This window comes from Trichomycterus rosablanca, chromosome 1 (assembly GCF_030014385.1).
Source record: "Trichomycterus rosablanca isolate fTriRos1 chromosome 1, fTriRos1.hap1, whole genome shotgun sequence".
NCBI lineage: Eukaryota > Metazoa > Chordata > Actinopteri > Siluriformes > Trichomycteridae > Trichomycterus > Trichomycterus rosablanca.
The window spans coordinates 51,871,270-51,892,871 of record NC_085988.1 but is presented as its reverse complement, the minus strand read 5'-3'; the positions used below and the strand labels follow the sequence as shown (position 1 = coordinate 51,892,871).

At 39.3% G+C, this 21,602-nt stretch overlaps 1 protein-coding gene across 1 annotated transcript in view; it reads left to right on the top strand.

Annotated features, from left to right (window-relative positions):
- Positions 1-19,359, top strand: part of LOC134312388 (lysine-specific demethylase RSBN1L-like) — a 49,682-nt gene extending 30,323 nt beyond the window's left edge. The window contains exons 4-8 of the mRNA XM_062994299.1: positions 8,030-8,167; positions 9,475-9,617; positions 14,160-14,327; positions 14,419-14,527; positions 16,947-19,359. Coding sequence (XP_062850369.1) covers positions 8,030-8,167; positions 9,475-9,617; positions 14,160-14,327; positions 14,419-14,527; positions 16,947-18,101 — 1,713 coding nt within the window. The 3' untranslated portion in view covers positions 18,102-19,359. The remainder of the gene's footprint in view (positions 1-8,029; positions 8,168-9,474; positions 9,618-14,159; positions 14,328-14,418; positions 14,528-16,946) is intronic.
- The last annotated feature ends 2,243 nt before the right edge of the window (positions 19,360-21,602 follow it).

Below are 21,602 nucleotides of genomic sequence, written 5' to 3'. Positions count from 1 at the left end.
TATAGCTGCAAGTCGCTTTGGATAAGTCTGTATGAGTTTGCCACATCTAGCCACTGGGATTTTTGCCCATTCCTCAAGGCAAAACTGCTCCAGCTCTTTCAAGCTGGATGGTTTCCGCTGGTGAACAGCAATCTTTAAGTCTGACCACAGATTCTCAATTGGATTAAGGTCTGGGCTTTGACTAGGCCATTCCAATACATTTAAATGTTTCGCCTTAAACCACTCGAGTGTTGCTTTTGCAGTATGCTTAGGGTCATTGTCCTGCTGAAAGGTAAACCTCCGTCCCAGTCTCAAATCACTGGCAGACTGAAACAGATTTTGCTCAAGAATATCCCTGTATTTAGCACCATCCATCTTTCCCTCAATTCTGACCAGTTTCCCAGTCCCTGCTGCTGAGAAACATCCCCACAGCATGATGCTGCCACCACCATGTTTCACTGTGGGAATGGTGTTCTTGGGGTGATGAGATGTGTTGGGTTTGTGCCAGACATAGCGTTTTCCTTGGTGGCCAAAAAGTTAAATTTTAGTCTCATCTGACCAGAGCACCTTTCTCCATACATTTGGGGAGTCTTTCACATGCTTTTTGGCAAACTCAAAACGTTCTTTCCTATTTTTATCTTTAAGTAATGGCTTTTTTCTGGCCACCCTTCCATAAAGCCCAGCTCTGTGGAGTGTACGGCTTATTGTGGTCCTATGGACAGATACTCCAGTCTCTGCTGTGGAACTCTGCAGCTCCTTCAGGGTTACCTGTGGTCTCTGTATTGCCTCTCTGAGTATTGCCCTCCTTGCCCGGTCTGTGAGTTGTGGTGGACGGCCCCCTCTTGGCAGATTTGTTGTGGTACCATGTTCTTTCCATTTGATGATGATGGATTTGATTGTGCTTCGGGGGATCATCAAAGATTTGGAAAATTTTTTATAACCCAACCCTGACTTGTACTTCTCAACAACTTTATCCCTGACTTGTGTGGAGAGCTCCTTGGTCTTCATGGTTTTGTTTGGTTAGTGGTGCCTCTTGCTTAGTGGTATTGCAGCCTCTGGGTCCTTTTAGAAAAGGTGTATAGATACTGACAGATCATGTGACACATAGATTGCACACAGGTGAACTTTATTTCACTAATTATGTGACTTCTGAAGGTGATTGGTTGCACCAGAACTTTTTAGGGGCTTCATAGCAAAGCGGGTGAATACATACGCACATGCCATTTTCCAGTTTATTATTAAACATTTTTATATACATATATATTTTTTTCTCATTTCACCTCACCAACTTAAATTACTTTGTGCAGATCTATTACATAAAATTCAGATTAAATAAACATTTAAATTACAGGCTGTAATTTAACAAAAGAGGTAAAAAGTCAAGGGGGTGAATACTTTTGCAAGGCACTGTATATATATATATATATAGCAACCTTAACATTATGAGAAAGAATTTCAAAGATATTCCTTTGCAATACTTTATCATTTGGCTGCCAACTTGTGTGTAATGATGACACTCAATTGAACCCCAGAACATGCTAGTGTGAATGCATGGAAAAATAATTTTCTTTTAACAATATGATACAGACTGACCAACACTATTAAGCCAAATCAGCATTGAAAATTGACTTTACTTTTAATAGCCTTCTTCAATGCTGGAGCTAAAACGAAATATTTTCTTTTAAAGAGAAGTGTTATTTAACTGCTATTAAATTGTTTGGCGGATAACCGCCCAACCTGGCAACACTGGAACGTGCAGAGCCCGGTGGGCCTTTACTCGTAGCGTGCCACAATTACTACTAAGTACAGTAGTAGTATTAGTACTAAGTAATAGTAGTACTACATCTGTGTTGGTGATTGACATTAATGTTGAGAGTATTCCTGCACTGTTTGGTGGAGGTGCGCTGTTGAATTGCGTCCCTGTGTGCAAAAATACTTCCGCAAAAGAGTTGCCGGCAAAGCGATGGTTGGTGTTTGGGTTGCCAAAGATTAATTTATGGTGGACTTGGAGTTTTTGGAACGAGCTCCTCCACCGCAGAGCCGCGTTCCGCCATTCTCGTTACTGTACCCAAATGACCCACGTAACGAACGTACGCCATTTGCGTAGCTGTGTGACGTCATTACGTAAAGTATGCAAAATATCGCTTTTATTACGATGTGGTACTTTTTGTATCATTTTCAAAATTATACCGGTATTATCGTGAACGATACGATATAGCACACCCCTACTGAGAATGATCTGATGCATCTTTTTGTCCCACACTATCACTATCCTCATTTAGTGCAACTGAATGTTTTTTTTCCCATTGTTTAAGTCAATGCTTTTGCTGTAAAACTGCTTTTCACTTGATGATGTGTTCTTTGCACTGGAGTGGCATAGTGGTCTATTACTCTAGTCCAACTGTCAGATCTGGGTTTCGAATCTCAGTGGTGCCATCACCCAGCCAGGCACCTACACAGGCATGATTGCCTTTGTCTGTACAGTGTGACCAAAGCCCTGGAGTGGATTCATGCCCAGTTCAGCAAATTCCTACTTTGCACCTAGTGCTGTGACACCAACAGGATAAAGCGGTTCAATAAAAAGAAAAAAATTGCAGTGCCAAATGTCTGGCCACTATAGTAAGCGTAAGTGGTTATAAATAGCCTCTTTTTAGTTTAATCAAGTTTGCATAGTGGTTCAGTGTAGCAAAATGATTGATTGTTTTGGCTTTTTGACCAGCAAACCAAATACACTTGAGCTAGTACAATCTCAGATGTATGCATAATCTGACCACAAATCAGATTTCTTCCCACTCAGTTTTTGCCACAAATCAGACGACCTGATTTCCCTGGAGGGAAATTGCTTGTCTATAAATTTCCACCCCTGTGTTGTCCACCACTCTGTGCAGTCAACATGACACTGCATTTGTTATTTGTAATTGTTGCCATCTAAGTTTGACACAGCGACAATGAGTTTCTCTTCCATCTCTGTTAGGAACAATTATCTAGGAACCAAAAAATGCTTGACTTCGTCACATCAGACTCACTTTGTGCTGGCAACGTTTGTGTTGCCTTCTGTCTCCAAGAGTTAAAATTAAACTAATTAAAAATGAATGACAGCCGGTAGCTTTGTCACGTCGCAACGCTACCAGTGTAAATACAGGGTTACTTTCTCAACAGCTTATGTCAATGTAACTTTGCAGGGCCATCTTTAGCATGTTCCACTTCCGACTTTCTTACCCTCTAACCCTGAACAACAGCCAATTGTTGTTCATGCTGCCGCCCAGCCCAGTCGGAAAGGCAGAGCTGAGATTCGATATGATATATTCGAAACCCCAACTCTGGTGCGCTAGCGTACTTTACCGCTGCACCACCTGAGCGGTAATTGTCCTAATGTTAATTGTTCTCGTATTAACCACTGACCAAGATTGGGTTGACAAAACTCACAAAAAAACCTTTGTGATATCACTGTAACAGCTGTTAATGTCTAAGTGTTGCAGATAGAAAAGGTTTACTGGCTCAGCATAGTAAACAATAGGGAGGGAAAGGAGGAATGAGGGGTTGAGAGAACGAGAGCAGTGGAGTTCAAAGAGGCAGTGCTCCCCTGAGAGAATCCGCTCACGGCTCAGAGAAGAGAGATTCTGACCTTGAAAAGCAGTGTGCAAAACATGTTCTTCTGGTTTAGCAAGCTGTGCACGCACACACGTGCGCACAAATTCTGTGGGTTATATGAGTGTGATCATAAAACAATAACATAGTGAACATGTAGTGTATGTAGTAGTAATGTATGTGTTACACTAATAAAACACTGTGAGCAGAACCAGTTCAGCATAATTAATGTAGATTTAATATTGTTTTATAGTGAACAGTTCCTTACAAGTGCTCTTTTGGTGCACATTTTGTGACGGCTCCTTATTTTTCACCAAGGTTGCAACACACCTTAAACACTTGAACCCCTGGGTTGTTTTTATGTAACACATCACAGCTGAAACAAATTAAGGCTTATTATTGAGTTCTCAGTGGTTTAATCACACTGTAACCCATATTTAGCTCAAATAGACTGGCAGCAATAAGATTCAAGCAATTTATGTACGAGTTCATTAACTAACATGGCAGCATAAACAAAATATTCTGCTACTCTAAAACAAAATCATTTATTTGCTGAATCATTTAACTGATACAATTGAATTTAAAGGAATTAAAAGTAAAATCTAATAGGTCTGATCAGGCCATTTCTAGAAAAATTAATTTAGTGAAGTTTTGTTTTCAAAACAGTGCAATACTCTTGTCAGAAACTGAAAAATTTTATTAAACTGTTTATTAATGGGTTGTAGTTTACTGAATGTAACTTTTTTCCTTTTGCCTTTGTTATTCACTTATTCATCTTAAATCTTAGAAGACTACTACGACTGAAATTAATACTTGTGGAACATAATAAATGCCCTTTTAGCTATATTAATATTACCAGCAGTTATTATAGCTGCTGTTAGTATTCATATTTTTACAGTTTGATGACCTTAAATGGTTTTGCAGTAAGTGTGCATATGTAAAGGACTATTTTGAAATGACTGTTAATTCATAACAAACGTAAGCTTACTGTTAGTTGTTTACTGTAAGTGATTCTCACTAAAACACTAACTCATTTTTAATGTCCAATCTACAATGGATACAGTGGTGCAACTTGCTTACAGACTGCATTCATATCTTTCATTTCCATCTGCTGGGTGTTTTCTGTATAAAAGAGTGCCATTAACACGCTCAGGTGTCACACACTTTTATGTGAACAGTGTGTCTAGAGTTTTTATGTCAATGTTTTTTATGTTCATCAGTCAAGAGTGGTTCTGAAGAGCAGTAGATTGGGGGTGAAACTGTGTATCAAACAAACATTTAATTGAAATGATCACGTGTGGCTAAACCTTGCAGCAGCCACACACAAACCCACTAGTACAATTGTTTCTTTGAACACCCTGTGAAGTAGAAGTAGTAAGCCTCTAATTTTCAAAGCCTGAAGGAAGTGCATTTCTCCACACATCTGCAGGACAGACCAGCCCCATCATTTTACCATGATATTTATTTGTTTTTTTTATTGTATGTTGTAAAACATTTAATGGGTCTGTCTGTTGTTGGTTAAAAATTTGTTTTGAATCTGGATATTGTGTTTCAAAGCTGAAATTAAATATATAATAATAAAAAAAAAGCTAACCCAAATAGAGTGCCATTATTTGTCATATGCACAGTACAATGACATTCTTTTTCCGCATATCCCTTCTTGTTTGGGAGCTGTTGTCAGAGCGCAGGGTCAGCTATTGTACAGCAGCCCCCATATGTCACTTACTTATGGGTAACATAAGCTTGCAGATGATGTATGCAGATTACCACTGGATGATGTTGACTGCTTAGATTCAGAGTTATCTTGACTGAACTGAACTAATTTCTACTAACTAGTTTTTGAGGAAAAAATGCACTGGTCCCAGTGCTGACATTGTCAGAGAGAGAAAAAAAAACATAATGATCATGTCAACAATGCCAGCAGGTTTTAAAGAAACATTTACTGGTTACATGAATTGAGTGCGTACTTGTTGGAGACTAACAACTTTCAGCAGTGTTTAGCAATGCTTCCTTTTGCTTTTTCAATAAGTATTTTTAAAAAGCTACAGTTCACTGCTGTGACATTTAAATAATACCTGTTGTTACCTTACTGCTTTTAATGATTAACTGATGTATATCCTTTCCAATGTTTAAATTATTGCTAGTAATCACATTTGTTGCTTTGGGGTCAAAGCAGAAATTCAGAGGCAGATCTACAGTTTTGCTTTTAGTATTCAAATTAAACTTTTAAGCTATCACAGAATAGAACAATAATTAAACACAACAGTAATGAAAAAAAAAAATTAGATATAATCCCCAAATCAGAAGTTTGCTAACACCTTTTTCTTAATGCTGGCTATTGACATCTTGAAAATATTTTGTGGTTGTTACTGATGAAGTTGGTAATGCTGCCTATTCTTCATGGCGTAAAGCACTTTCTGCTGTAGCCACTGAAGGCTTAACTTGGCCTTGTGTATTGGATCAATGTCATGCTGAAAGTCCAATTGCATCCCACATGCTGCTTCAAGGCTGATGAATGAAAATTCTCCAGACGATTTTCGGATAACATGCTGCATTCATCGGGCTATCAATTTTGACTAATTACCTCCGTATTTTAAGTAGCTCACCCCCATAAAACACCAGACATCTGCCTCCATCTTTCACAGTAGGGATGTGTACTTTTTGTTGTAGCCCTTAATGACTTCTCCTCAAATATAGTGCTTATGGTGACCACAAATTCCAGTTTTGGTGTCATCACTCCAAACGACTTTGTTCCAGAAGTTTTTGCGACTTGTGTAGGTGTTGTTTTGTATGTTGTAAGTGGGCTGTTTTGTGACACTGGTACAGTAAGAGTTCTAGTCTGTCCTTATTGTGCATTTTTAGGCCGTTGGGGCTGAAATGTTTAATTTACCTGCCTTGATTCTCTACTTTTTCCCCTATTTGAACAATCACTACTGACATTTTTAAATCTGTTTAAATCTTTAAATCTTTTTGTAGCTTATAGTATAGAGGTTCAACTACCTTTTCTTGCCTGTCTTTTTGCTCTCCCTATTGCTCAGCAAAGTCAGTGCAGCGCTAAATGTAATGTGCAGAGGTGTCTCAAGCTAGGAAACTCATTGACTATTTATACTCGAACACTGATTACAATAACAGAATTTACAGGTGCAAAAATGTACTCTTAATAACCATTTAAACAAACCCACCAACCTGTGAAACCTGCCACACATCTGTAACGATAAAACACATACTTACAGAATGCCTGAAATACATTAATCAGAACCAATCAGTTATCACTGATTTAAAAAAAGGCACAAAAAATGAATAAATCATTTTATGCATGATCAGGCATATTATCCAAGAAATTATGAATAATAAGGGATATTCTCCAAAACGTGGCCCATATTGTGCAATTCTGCCAGGGTATGTAAACAAGTTCAGAACTATAAGTAATTTATGTTTACAGTATTCAGCAGATGCTTTTATCCACCATTACTTACAATTGTGACTGCATACATTGTAAGCAACTGATGGTTAAAGGCCTTGCTCAGGGGCCCAACAGTGGCAGCTGTGTGGTGGTGGTACTTGAATAGTTAAAGGCTGTACTGTGCTGTAGTTCTGTTTAGTGGCTCAGAACCCTTGGACCATGAACCCGCCATAATGCAACATGAGGCACATCATCGATCCAAATTTTATTCCACATATTACCATTAACCTGCGGCAACTTTTATATGTAACTGAGGGAGCAAATAACAATAGCTGTTGGTTTGACTAAAATGTTGTTTGTTGGGAAATTTATTTTGGAACTAGCAAAAAGCAAGACAGTCACTTGCAATATGTGTAAAACCAGCATGCTGAGGAGTGGAAGTAGAGCTGCATCATATATTACAACCAGTTTAATCAAGCACCTGGAGAGGTTTCACATGAAAAAGTACCAGGAGTTTATGCTTACAGGAAAACGCCGCCACGCAGCAGACTCTTGCAGATGCTCTCCAGAAATGCGATAAACTTTAAAAACTTTAAAATGCGATAAACTTTAAGCAGACATCCCAAAGGCTAAAGGGATTACGGAGAAGTTGCTTAACATTATATTCAATGACCAACCACTCACTGTAGTGGCAAATGTCAGATTTTGCTGCTTGTTGGTATTTGTTTCACACTTTTTACAGCATTGTTCTTTAATGATGGTTTGCTTGTACAGCATGACTTAGTATATAGTATATCATTTTCACAGCTTGTATTGATAACTGCAAGGCTAGTGAATGTCTGGTTATTTGAAGGGAAGATTTTAATAGAAGCAATCTTAATATGTCTCTGCATGTCAAAAAATAATGTATATGTAAAACCATTTGCTGCATGTTATATTGTACAGCTAATGATATTCCAGCATAACTGATGGGTTGTGAAAGAGTAAATAGTTTGGAGATGTGGTTTGCTTTTTGTAATGTTTGTGACCATGTTCTCCTGTTCTTCTGTGTGGCTTTAGGTAGAGAGATCCTATTCTCATGGGACATACCGCGCCGGGGCCATGCGCCAGATCAGTTTAGTAGGTGCCGTGGATGAGGAGGTGGGGGACTACTTCCCAGAATTCCTCACCCTGTTACAGCAGTCCCCCTTCCTAGAAGTGAGTAAACTTTACAGTTTCTATAGGTTTAGCTAAATCTGATGATAGTGTTTATTACCATTAATTCAAAGTGAATTAACTTTAGATTAATTATTAGCAGTACCTATTGTGAATATAATCTCTTTTTACTGTGTCACGTGTGCATGGGTTTTCCCTGGGTACTCCAGTTTCCTCCCAATAATAATAATGAAGAAATTAAAGAATCAGCAGCTAAAATCGTGGCAGTTCTAACTGTAATGTTGCCAGCAACAATTTCATGTGTTGCCGGCCATGACCAGTCTGCAGGTTCAGGACCTTTCAGGTTCAGAGAGTTCATGTATGCTAACCACACTGTGCCACCCACACTGACTGTTGTACCCTTACGCTCTTCTTAATTTTGATTGTGCAAGATGTACAGTTTGAAATATTCAACCAACCTCACCTTAAAAGGTATTATGGTGATGTGTATAGAATTGATCAAAGTAAACAGAGAAAGAATATCATTTAAGAATATTATTTGATACAATTTTGATGAGTTCACAGCAATTTAGTTTAAATAAAAAACGTCTAGTTCTTTTGACATATCAATATGCGCTATTATTCAACCCCCAGCCTCAGTACTTGGTGGAGCATTTTTTTGTCTTGGCCTATACAAAGTGATTTCAGTAAGTGCTAACAAGCTTCTGACACCTCTCTTGTGGAATCTTCATCCATTTTTCTTGTGCAAAAGCTTTCAGCTTATTGAGGTTTGATGGTTTGTGTAAAAGAGTATTAAAAGTATTAAAAAAGGTGAAAACCACTTTGCCAGGTCATGTTGAGCATTGTAGCCTCAGTGCAGGTCATCTTCTAGGGCTTGTTAAAGCAAGCTATAAACAGGCTATATAACTGTATAAACAAGCTATATATCTTTTTTTTTTTTATCCCACCAAATATTAAATTTAAATCTGGAAACTGAGAAGGCATTTCGGTGAAATTTTGGGTTTTACCTCACGGCCAGGCAGGTTTGTTGCTGCACCATTCGTTTGGAATGTCAGGACAGTACTACCAATTTACATACATTTCTGGATGATTTTTATATATTAAGGATGGTTATCAATTTCCCAATGGTTTAATTATGTTGCAACTCAACTTTAGCTCATGCAGACTAGATGTAGGGTTTCAGTTATAAGATTTCAGTTATAAATTCTTATTTTCTTTGGGGTATTTGTACATTTGCAGCATTGGGACAAAAAAATGTTTATTCACATAACCACAGACAAACGTGTGAAAAAGTTAACAGGTATAAATAACATATTGTGCTTTATGTGGGTTTTTTTTTGTGTGTGTAGCGGACGTTACCATGGGGCACCTTCTCCAGTCTGAAGCTGCAAAGCCCTAAGGAAAGTGATGACGGGCCTATTATGTGGGTTCGTCCTGGAGAGCAGATGATTCCTGTCACTGACATGCCAAAGTCTCCTTTTAAAAGAAAAAGGTAACAAGATTGTACCTGCTTATCAAGCACTTACACACTGTTTAAGTATGTGAACATTGTCATGGTAAACAGAACAGGAGCTCTCTCATGGCTGTGTCTGAGAGAAAGCAAGATGAGAGCAGTCATGACATCCCTTAGGCTTTAAAAATGATGCTGCTTCCTGGTTTCTTTCTAATTTTATACTTAACTGTACTCGGAATGAGGGGGATATTATTTTTTTTTTTCATCCTCTGTGTTGGGTTCCAATAGACCACTGAAGTCGTGTCGTCATTTTGTAGTCCACGCCATGTTGTTATGCCCATATTTGGTAACCCGGGCCTAAGAGAAATTTTGAATGGGAATAATGAAGATTTCGAAAATTGCCCCTCTCGCATCCTGTAGTCATAAAAAATTTTCCAAAGCTGTTACGTTTTGTTTTATGGAGATTCTTCTGTCTATTATCACTGGATCCTCTGAATTACGAAGTTGCTAAAAAGTCAAAATATGAATATTGCTACATGTAAGCTCATGCTACTGCGCACTGAATTGATGTCACTAGACTGAAAGCCTCTTAAATAACCACACGAAGCAGCACGATTCACCAGTGTAACAGTGGAGTGATATTCACAAGTTTTAGTTTATATTTTTAGTAGCTAGCTACATTAAAGTAGAAAGCAAGGATGGTTGGGTGTTACGCCCATAGGTACCCCGAGGACACTTGCACTGTGTCTCGCGTATCTCTCCTTCCTCACCTAAAGTCACCTAGGTAATGTAACCAAGTAAACTGTTAATAAATAACATTTTTTATTGTTTTTTGAAATGTTATATTTGCAAATTACACAAATTGAACAAAAGAAAAACAAAACAGAAGCTGGTGTTGAGCTGGATTTTTCAGCATGGACGTAGGTTACAGTGCAGTCCTTTATCTAATACTCATTGAAACATGATAGAGCTTTCCCTTCTGTTCATAGCTTGCTTTAACAAGCCCTACAAGATGACCTGCACTGAGGCTACACTGCTCAACATGACCTGACTGAAAGTGGTTTTCACTTCTTTTAATACTTTTGTAATCATCCTTGAAAAAGGACAAACCACAAAGCGATACGACCACCATAGTACGCCTTGCTTTGGTGTAGTTCAGTGACAGCTAATTAATTCTGAACATGTTTATTTAGCACAGGATGCGTTAGAGCCGTAGGAAAGCCATTTTTGCCATAGGAAATCGGGCTTAGACTCGGGTCTCCAAATATGGGCATAACGAGGACTACAGAATGACGCATGACTTCAGTGGTCTATATCCATCCCTCCCTCACGTGATGCTGCTCAACAACTTGTCTGCAGTTTGTGATTGTCCTTTTTGGATCACTATCGGTGGGCACTCACTGTTGTTGTTCAGTCCAGTGCTTTGTTTAAAAGACTTGGTGGCTTTGAACACTTACATTTGGATACAAGAAAGTTACTGTGCTGCAATGGATGATCCAACACTGCATTTTACTTGTCAGAATACTCTCTTTCAGCCTCAGAGCAGGAATATAAAGCAGTCCTGGACCATGAGATGGAGCTCAAATAAGTTTCACAAGCCCTGACCTGCATTCACAAAACATATCTGTTCAAATACTTGCATATATGAGATTTAATAATATTTTTTTTTTTTTTTTTTTTTTTTTTTTTTTTTATAAATAAAGCAAACGTGTCAGAATTGCTAATGTTTTCCTCCTACCACACGATTAATGCAGATGGTTGAGTCAATGATGCACAGCAACATGATTCTGAGGTCCTAGGTTCAAGCCTTCCGGTTTCTGTCTGTACGGTTTTACAGGTTTTTTGCAGGTCTTGCAACCAGTGTTCCTTTACTTGCACCAAAATGAATTGCCTAGCAATAAAATGTGAATGATGTCTTTTGTGCCGTTTTTTCCACCCTAATTTGTCATTTCTGTTATCTGCTATTGCCATTCCTCTGCCACTTGCACCCCCACACTGGCCAAGGAAAGCCAGTGGTAGATTTCTATGCTGAGTTTGTAATTTGAGAGCTCAAGTACTCCCACACTTCTGTGCTAGTGTACTAGACTGCTGTGCCACCAGCGCATCTCAATGTCAGTTTTAAACTGTAAGCTGATTACTCATACACAGAGTTTCTAAGAATAAAAATGAAGCAAACTACAACGATTTAATGTTACATCAAGCATTAATTTTAGTACATTTTGTGAACATTTTCTTAAGGAATATATTTGCATTTACAGCATTTAGCAAATGCTTTTATACAAAGCAACTTACAATTGTGACCGAATTCAATGCAAGTCGTTAAGAGCCTTGCTTAGGGACCCAACCAGGTGCTGGTGACAAAATCCCCACTAATGAAAAATAAATTCTGTTCCACCCCAAGCTACATAATATTTTCTGAACAGCTTTACTCCAAATGTCAATGAAAGCTATGAACTAACTCAATACTTCCTACTAATAGCATACTGTGCTTGGCACAGACGTTAAGGGTGTTTTTGGTGCTCTTCTGCCCCACACTGGAGATTTTATTTAATCCTCCATGTGCAAGAACGGGAACACGTGATACTTTGCTCTATTTAAAGAAACATGCGCACACATCCACATTTTCACGCTTTTGCATCACGCGTTCAGTGAATGAAACCACGATCTTTACTTATTGTGGGTGTAGAATTGTTTTGCTGTGCCAACACCAAGAGCGGACTTGTTTGTAAAAAGCAGCAGCCTTTAAAAATGTTTAAAATCAATTTACACGATTTAGCACAGGGGTGCACAACATACGGCACAAATTTTAGCACATGCTATCCCACCTCTAAACATTACGGATAGGTTAGGCAAATGCCCGTCAGCTGTTACACCCCCCAGACCATCAGCTGGACTTCAGTGTGGATGAAGGATTGGTGGCTTATTCTCTGAAGTCTTTAAGGGCTGTTAACTGACTGATACGTTTATTCAGACCAGTCACAGTTAATACTGAAGGCAGCCGTGTCTAATTGCCTCTCATCACACATGCCTTTTGCTCATGCCCTGCTTACACTCTCTCAGGGTTTTGCATTCATTACTTTATCACAGCATGCAGCTCTCTCTGTGCTGCATACTAAGCAGATGTGCTCACTGTACTGTTGTATGAGCCCTGCTCTTTCTCAGCAGCCTTTGTAGTAGATGCTAAGGGACAATATGTGCTAAGACTGTACCATTGTTCTGTTTAGTGAAAGAAAATTAATCTAGCGTCTAAAGCCAAAATCAAAGATTGTTTTATTATTTGTATTCCATATTACAGAAACAGTAAAGTGCAAATGTTAAAGTAGTTTGATCAAAGTTTGCTTGTAAAACATAGCTGTGTGAATGGAAATCAGGACTCGTTTATATATGCTGTTTCAGACACATTCCCAATAATCTTTTCTTTTGCATGCAGAAACATGCTGGACCACATCATGCTGGGCACTGCTAAGCTACTAGCATACACTTGAATGCATAGATTTAAAATAGACCACAGCGCACTGGCAGTATTATCAAAATCCTGCTACTCCAAAATACTACTTTATCATTTTTGTTTATTTGTTGTATCATTCAACTAATAAAGACTTTATTTAAAGCAAAATCTGCACAATAGTGTAGTTATAAATCATTTTCTTTGGGGGTGGGTGGGGTAGGGGTGAATATTTCCAATAGTGTGTGGAAAATTTTAAAAGATCACTTTTAAATGTGTCTAATTAGCACCTGTACATGTATGTCAGACAGAGTTTAACCATCAGGCCCCTAAAAGCCCTCAGTAAGGACCTAAGATATTCTACAAATAATATATAATAATAAATGGTCAGTTCTAATTTTATCTCATTAATTAAAAAATCAACATTTAAACAAATCTTAGCAAATAAATCATTCATTCTTGCCTGTTTTATTTGTGTAGGACCAATTGGGTGGCAAGATCAGTGGAAAAGTGGTATTGATTTACTACCACATCTATCAGCCTCTCCTCAAATCAGAGGCTCTTACATATTTTTGCTTTAAGCTTGCTCTCAAATTGCCTACCATGCACTATATATAAAGTACACAGCATTTTTAGCTTCAACTACATATAGGTGTATCCCAGCTAGTTAAAGTTTGTTTCCGGTGACAGATGCCCATCCGAGCCTCTGAGATACCAGGAAAGTAGTTTGCTAAAGGCCTGCAAACTAATTGCTTCTTGATTTTAATTAATACATGTTCCATCTTCTCAATGACATTTTTGCTGGAAGAAAAAACTCTCTTTTGTACTGTAGTCTGCTTTTGTACTGTAATGAATAATGTGACCCAAAAATAACTGCACTATCTACAGCACTCTTAAGGCTAGCCTGGTTTATTAATTGTAAAGTGCTACCTGTTTCCCTTGGTGTGCACATCACTTAACAGAGATTATGAGCACTTTTTATAGTCCTAGTACATTCTAGCACACAATTCTGCTTGTCTCACCCACTCTTTCTTTTTCTCTGTTTGCCACTCTATTTCTGTATCTTTCTTTCTGCTTCTCTGTCTTTAAAACGAAAACAGCAGTGTTTGATAATAATTTAAATTTTGCCCTCACAGGTCAACCAATGAAATCAAGAACCTGCAGTACCTACCTCGGACGAGTGAGCCACGTGAGATGCTCTTTGAGGACCGAACACGTGCACATGCTGACCACATCGGCCAGGGCTTTGAAAGAGAGACCACTGCTGCTGTGGGTGTGCTGAAAGCTGTACGCTGTGGAGAGAGGTGAGATCTTTTGTTTTTCTTTTTTCCCTCTCTCTCACTTACACGCCCCCACATATTTTAACTAAATGAATGTGGTGTGTGTGTGGCACAGTGCGGAGCCTCCTCGGATTACCAAAGATGTAGTCTGCTTCCACGCAGCAGACTTTACTGAGGTTGTGCAGAGATTACAACTGGATCTGCATGAGCCACCCCTGTCACAGGTGAGTTTTTTTTTCTTATACTTTAATTACTAAACAGTAAATGTAAATGTAAAAACATGCACAGAATAAACATAGACAAACATAAACAAAAGAAGACAGACGAGGTTACCTAAATTTTAGATCTGATAATAATTGAATATGGAGTCAGTCATGAGATTTCTTTGACAGGTAGTGTCATACAGTATATAGATCTAGAAAGCACAGGTGTAGAAACTAGAGAACAGGGTGTACTTGCACAAATATCCCACTTACTAGGGAGTAATCCAGGTGGCTGTGTGTATTGTTCAAAAGATTTTGTTTGCATGGCCTGCACACAAATATTGGCTGCATTCACATGATGCACAATACCACTTTAGTGCTGGCCATTTTTTGCTGTGGCGTGAACCGGTGCCACTTACCTTCTGCTGCGCTTCCCTTAGCAATTTGCCACTTTTTTTTTTTACAATCTGGTTGAGATTGGACTCAGTTTGCAGCTGATTTATATGACATTGAAGCAAAGCTTTTTGTAGCTCTTTAATATAAATGCACTCTATGATTTAAAGCAATAAAGTTTCATGAACCCATTTACCTTTTTACCTTTTCTATGTCTCCAAATGACGACCATTACATAGCGTATAAAATACACGCACTGTACATGTTTATTAACTAGCAGTACTGTCAGTCAGTATTGTGTATTGTTTTCAAACTTGCCGCTCATTGGTACAGCCAACATCAAGCGGTTTTGCTGAATACACTAAACAAGAGTAGTAATGTAAATACACCTAATATGTCAGTTTTACCACTGCATTAACTAAAGCAATATTATATTGCCTTTGGACATAGTTCTCGTGTGCACTGTCTGTCACATGACAGCTTTGCTGGTAAAAAAAAAAAAAAAAAAAAGGAGCGCAGGCTAGCACATGCCTCATCAGACATATGTAAAGCCACTGCCTCTTTACATCAGTTAGCAGGGAATTCTCACAGACAGCTTTAAAAATTACAAGGAACAATGCTGTTCTCTCCATTCTTCTGTTGCTGGCGCCAACTCTTGCATAGGCAGCAGTAGTCACTATTCCAGGAACAAGTACAAAATATTCCATCTGCTGCACCAGTTGAGCACCTAATTTTCTTTCTAAAGCAAATGTTCTCTAGCAGTGTTTGTCATTTATTATTGGGCAGATTTCTCTTGTTGTGATCTAAATTCAAAAGTTTTACTAATATCCAGTGAGCCATAAAGCATTAACATTTCAGTGCCTACATTCTTAAAAATAGAAAACATTCCCAGTGTTTGTCCATAGTAGTACTTTTGATTAAAATTTTGAAACCAAGCATATGTAATTGTCTCAAGTGTTAAGGAAGAACTGAGGGCTTGGTGGAGAGGTTTTCATACTATAAACTGTCAGTATTTCAGTTTGTAATAGGTTTATAGAGCAGCTAGAGAAGAAGTACCAGGTAAATACACTTCCAAATGGTATATCATTGTCCATATACACGATATGGCTAAAGGTATGGGGACACCCCTCTTAATAAATTTAATCTATTGCTAACAGGTGTTATCTTATCTGGTCCTGCATGTCTGTGCCCTTGTGCTCAAAGCTAGATCCATAACGGCATGATTTAGATTTTGGACAAGTAGGCGTGGCTCACAATTAATGTTCCAGTTCATACTAAAGATGTTGAGGTCTGTGAAGTTTGTCTACTGCTCTTCAAACCATGCCTTTTAGCCAGGTGTATAAAATCAATAATATGCCTTCAACTTCATGGCAGCAGTTTGAGGGACAGCCCTTCCTTTTCCAGCATCCCACAGCAGACTAAGCCCCTGTGCACAAAGGAATGCCTAAAACACCTGGACTTTTGGACATATGTTCCTCTATTTATGTAGGATTAAAATATCCACTGAATTCCTGTTTATTGATCAGAATCTAGAATCATTTAAAGGGTAACAGCAAATACAGTGCTGTGAAAAGTAATTGGGCACTTTAAATTTTTTTTCTATTAAAACAAAGAGCAGTGGGCCTTCACAGTGCTCTAAAAGACTTGTTACAAGCTGTCACAGATGTTTGATTGCAGTTGTTACTGCCAAGGGTGGCACAACCAGTTGTTAAGTTTAGGGGGGCAAATACTTATTCACATGGGTTTCGAATAATTTTTCAATAAATGAAATGATCCTTTAAAAGCATTTTGTGTTTACGTGTGTTGTGTATCTTATATTAGTTAGTTGGAATATGTGGAACATTTAAATGTAACAAATTAAATAAAAAAAGAAGAAGAAATCAGGCAAGGGGCAAATACTTTTCACAAAGTTTAAGGATTTCTGAGTGGTGCTACATGGGCCTACTAGGTAAAGTTGTGCTGTAGGTCTACTTTAAAATGGAACCACAGTATGTAGGAAAAGCAAATTTACATTAAAAATGTGTTGTTTTTTTCTGGGAATCTTTAGTGTGTACAGTGGGTGGATGATGCCAAGCTGAATCAGTTGAGGCGCGAGGGCATCCGCTACGCTCGCATCCAGTTGTATGACAGTGACATCTACTACATCCCACGCAGCGTGGTCCACCAGTTTAAGACGGTATCAGCCGTGTGCAGCCTGGCCTGGCATGTCCGCCTAAGACAGTACCAGCAGACCACAGAGAAAAAGGCAGCTGAAGATGAGGACCAGAAGCCCCTGTTGTCTCCCTCCGAATGTATTAAACAGGAGCGTTCGTGTGAGTCTCCAACAGTGCCCGAAGCTCCACCCAACGACACCAAGCAAGCCAGAGACATGCCTCCTGTGCCCCAGATTAAGGTGGAGGAGGCAGAGCTGCATTCTGAGAGGACTGCCAAAGCCCCCACTTCCAGCTACGCTGCATCGCCAGTGGCTCCAGCATCGGACAGCCGAGGCAAAGCATCGCATCATTCAGATTGGCGAACTGCTTCTTCACACACATCAAAGACAATGCCCAGTCTAAGTTCTACAACCAAACATGCCCATTCAACTACACCAACCAAACATGCCCACCCAACTACACCAACGAAAGCACTGCACAGCTCTACATCAACCAAACACACACACTCCAGTTTAGCAACCAAACACAGCCACTTGCATCCAAAATTCACCCATTCTTCTAGCACTATATCCACCAAACAAGTGCATTCTTCTCATACATCCAAACACACACTCACTACTCCAACCAAACACACACATTCCCCCCATCCAAAAACCACCACTGGACATTCCGACTCTCGGACTGTTTCGTTTTTGGCTCAACCACAGATTCATCCTCAGCTGCAGGTTCTGCCCCAGTCTGTTTCAACTGTGTCCCATGTTGTGTCTCAATCCTTTCACCTACAAACGCAGCTACTTCCCCAACCAGTTTTGACTTCGCCAAAGGTACTGCCCCAGTTGGTTTCACCTCAGGCCCAGGCTCTGTCCCAGCCTATGCCCCAGTCATTTCCACCTTCGCCACAGGTTCTTCCCCAATCAGTAATGCCTCAGTCACAGGTTCTATCCCAAACCATGGACTCTGTTTATCCAAAGGTCAGACCACAAGACAATCGGCCACACCAGCAACTCAATCCGGTTGCGCATGAACAGCAGAAAGACTTTTTATGCTGATTTGTATATAACAGTTTTTAAGGGTTTTTGGTTTTATCCTTTTATTTTTCTTTTATCGTTTAAGTTTTTTTGTGTTGACTATTTGTTTCTGTCGATGCAAAGAGGCAATGCTAAATGAGAAATGGGAATGACTCCAACTGATGCGAGATGGAAGGATGTCCAGCAGGGCCGTTACTGATTGAATTCACAGCAAATGTAGCGTGTAACATTCCTCAGTGCCTGCCTGTAACTGTGAACTGTCAAAAGCACTTAGGGCCAGCTGCACTGCAACCCTGCAGGTCGGAAAAAAACCCAAACAGGTCCTTAAATAATATATTTTTAAGTTGTAGGCTATAGTTGAGTATTAGAGCTGACATTAACATATAAATATATATATATTTTTAAGATGAGAAAGAATTCTTTTAATGACTCCAGGCTTTTCCATAGAGCTTATTTATATCGAGTTTGTTTCATTTTATTGTCAGCACTGTAGTGTATATAACATTTTTTTCTAAGCAAATGTGTAGTTTGGTTTATATCTAATAAGAACCTCGTAATAAAGCGTTCTTAAGATTTGCTTTGTTGTCATGTAAACAAGGGCTACACTGATCGATCATGTGCGTAATCCAAACTGAATCTTGTGTTTAAAAAGTAAGCATTTTCTGACCTGCCCAACACACACTGTCCTAATTAAACCATAAACATTTCCCAATTCACTCTGTGTAGAACTTCAGAGAATTATGTTTAGACATGAATTAAGATTAAAAACATAGGATGAGTACACAATGCAATGTATTGTTTCGTACCTTGTTGATGTCACATACCAATGTTGTGCATTACTTTTTAATCGGTGTACTTCACTGCCTCTGACTCTGCTAATGTCACAATGTGGTATGGATAGAGGCTTTTTTGTGATTGTGTTGCTTAGCCAAACAACTGGAGTTGAAGTTGGATTTGACTGTACGAGTGTGGTTATGTAACATGGCCACCCACACTGCAGAAGTTACGGCAATAAGATAAACAGTTTATTTGTGTTTTAAAGTGCAGTTATTTTTAGACCTGTGTGTTAGTGTTATTACTGTTTTGCTTTAAAACAACCTTAAGGCCACACACATTATAGATTATGTCTGCAGTGATTTAAAAGGTATTCAGACACATTTACTTTTTGTGTTTTAATGGATGTTATTGCCATTTATTCGCCTCAATCTACAAACCCCAATTCCAGAAAAGTTGGGACTTTTTATAAAATGTAATAAAAGAAGAATCTGTGATTTGTTAATTCTCTTGACTCTATATTTAAGTGACAGAGTTAAAAAGTTTTTTTGTGTTTTCACTGATCAACTTCATTGTATTTTGTAAATATAAACACATTTAGAATTTGATGTCTGTAACACTCCAGGGCACGAACTCCAGTTGGGGCAGAAACAAACAGTAAGCAGGTTGTAACAGGTGAGGGGAATTATGATTGGGTATAAAAGGAGGATCTGTCAAAGGCTGTGTGCAATGATGGGTCATTGTTCACCCGGTTGTGCCAAACCTTGTGGAAAATTGTCAGTCAGTTCAAAAAAGCATTTCTCAGTGCAAGATTGCAAATAATTTAGGTCTTTCACCATTAGCTGTGCATACTTTAAAGACGAATGTGTTAAATGCGCGTGAACTTGAAGTCCTTAGATAGGATTGCATGAGAAACGACCATGCTTTTGTGATTAAATATAGCCACATGGGCTTGGGAGTACTTCAGTTGTTACTTAACACAGTCTACCGCAACATCAAAAAATGCAACCTGAAAATGCAAAGAGAAAGCGTTGCATCAGTTCTATACTGAATTGCAGCCGAGTTCTTTGGCCCTAAGCTCATCTTTTTAGCATGCATTCAAAAATAATGGACTTCAAGTTCTTTGTGCCAAAGATAACAAGGATCCATCAAAGGTTCTGTGTGCAAAAGATGTCAAGGATACATCCAGACTGTTATCAGTGAGATGTGCAGACCTATATATACAGTGTATCACAAAAGTGAGTACACCCCTCACATTTCTGCAGATATTTAAGTATATCTTTTCATGGGACAACACTGACAAAATGACACTTTGACACAATGAAAAGTAGTCTGTGTGCAGCTTATATAACAGTGTAAATTTATTCTTTCCTCAAAATAACTCAATATACAGCCATTAATGTCTAAACCACCGGCAACAAAAGTGAGTACACCTCTAAGAGACTACACCCCTAAATGTCCAAATTGAGCACTGCTTGTCATTTTCCCTCCAAAATGTCATGTGACTCGTTAGTGTTACTAGGTCTCAGGTGTGCATAGGGAGCAGGTGTGTTCAATTTAGTAGTACAGCTCTCACACTCTCTCATACTGGTCACTGAAAGTTCCAACATGGCACCTCATGGCAAAGAACTCTCCGAGGATCTTAAAAGACGAATTGTTGCGCTACATGAAGATGGCCAAGGCTACAAGAAGATTGCCAACACCCTGAAACTGAGCTGCAGCACAGTGGCCAAGATCATCCAGCGTTTTAAAAGAGCAGGGTCCACTCAGAAAAGACCTCACGTTGGTCGTCCAAAGAAGCTGAATGCACGTGCTCAGCGTCACATCCAACTGCTGTCTTTGAAAGATAGGCGCAGGAGTGCTGTCAGCATTGCTGCAGAGATTGAAAAGGTGGGGGGTCAGCCTGTCAGTGCTCAGACCATACGCCGCACACTACATCAAATTGGTCTGCATGGCTGTCACCCCAGAAGGAAGCCTCTTCTGAAGTCTCTACACAAGAAAGCCCGCAAACAGTTTGCTGAAGACATGTCAACAAAGGACATGGATTACTGGAACCATGTCCTATGGTCTGATGAGACCAAGATTAATTTGTTTGGTTCAGATGGTCTCAAGCATGTGTGGCGGCAATCAGGTGAGGAGTACAAAGATAAGTGTGTCATGCCTACAGTCAAGCATGGTGGTGGGAATGCCATGGTCTGGGGCTGCATGAGTGCAGCAGGTGTTGGGGAGTTACATTTCATTGAGGGACACATGAACTCCAATATGTACTGTGAAATACTGAAGCAGAGCATGATCCCCTCCCTCCAGAAACTGGGTCGCAGGGCAGTGTTCCAGCATGATAATGACCCCAAACACACCTCTAAGACGACCACTGCTTTATTGAAGAGGCTGAGGGTAAAGGTGATGGACTGGCCAAGCATGTCTCCAGACCTAAACCCAATAGAACCTCTTTGGGGCATCCTCAAGCGGAAGGTGGAGGAGCGCAAAGTCTCGAATATCCGCCAGCTCCGTGATGTCGTCATGGAGGAGTGGAAAAGCATTCCAGTGGCAACCTGTGAAGCTCTGGTAAACTCCATGCCCAGGAGAGTTAAGGCAGTTCTGGGAAATAATGGTGGCCACACAAAACATTGACACTTCAGGAACTTTCACTAAGGGGTGTACTCACTTTTGTTGCCGGTGGTTTAGACATTAATGGCTGTATATTGAGTTATTTTGAGGAAAGAATAAATTTACACTGTTATATAAGCT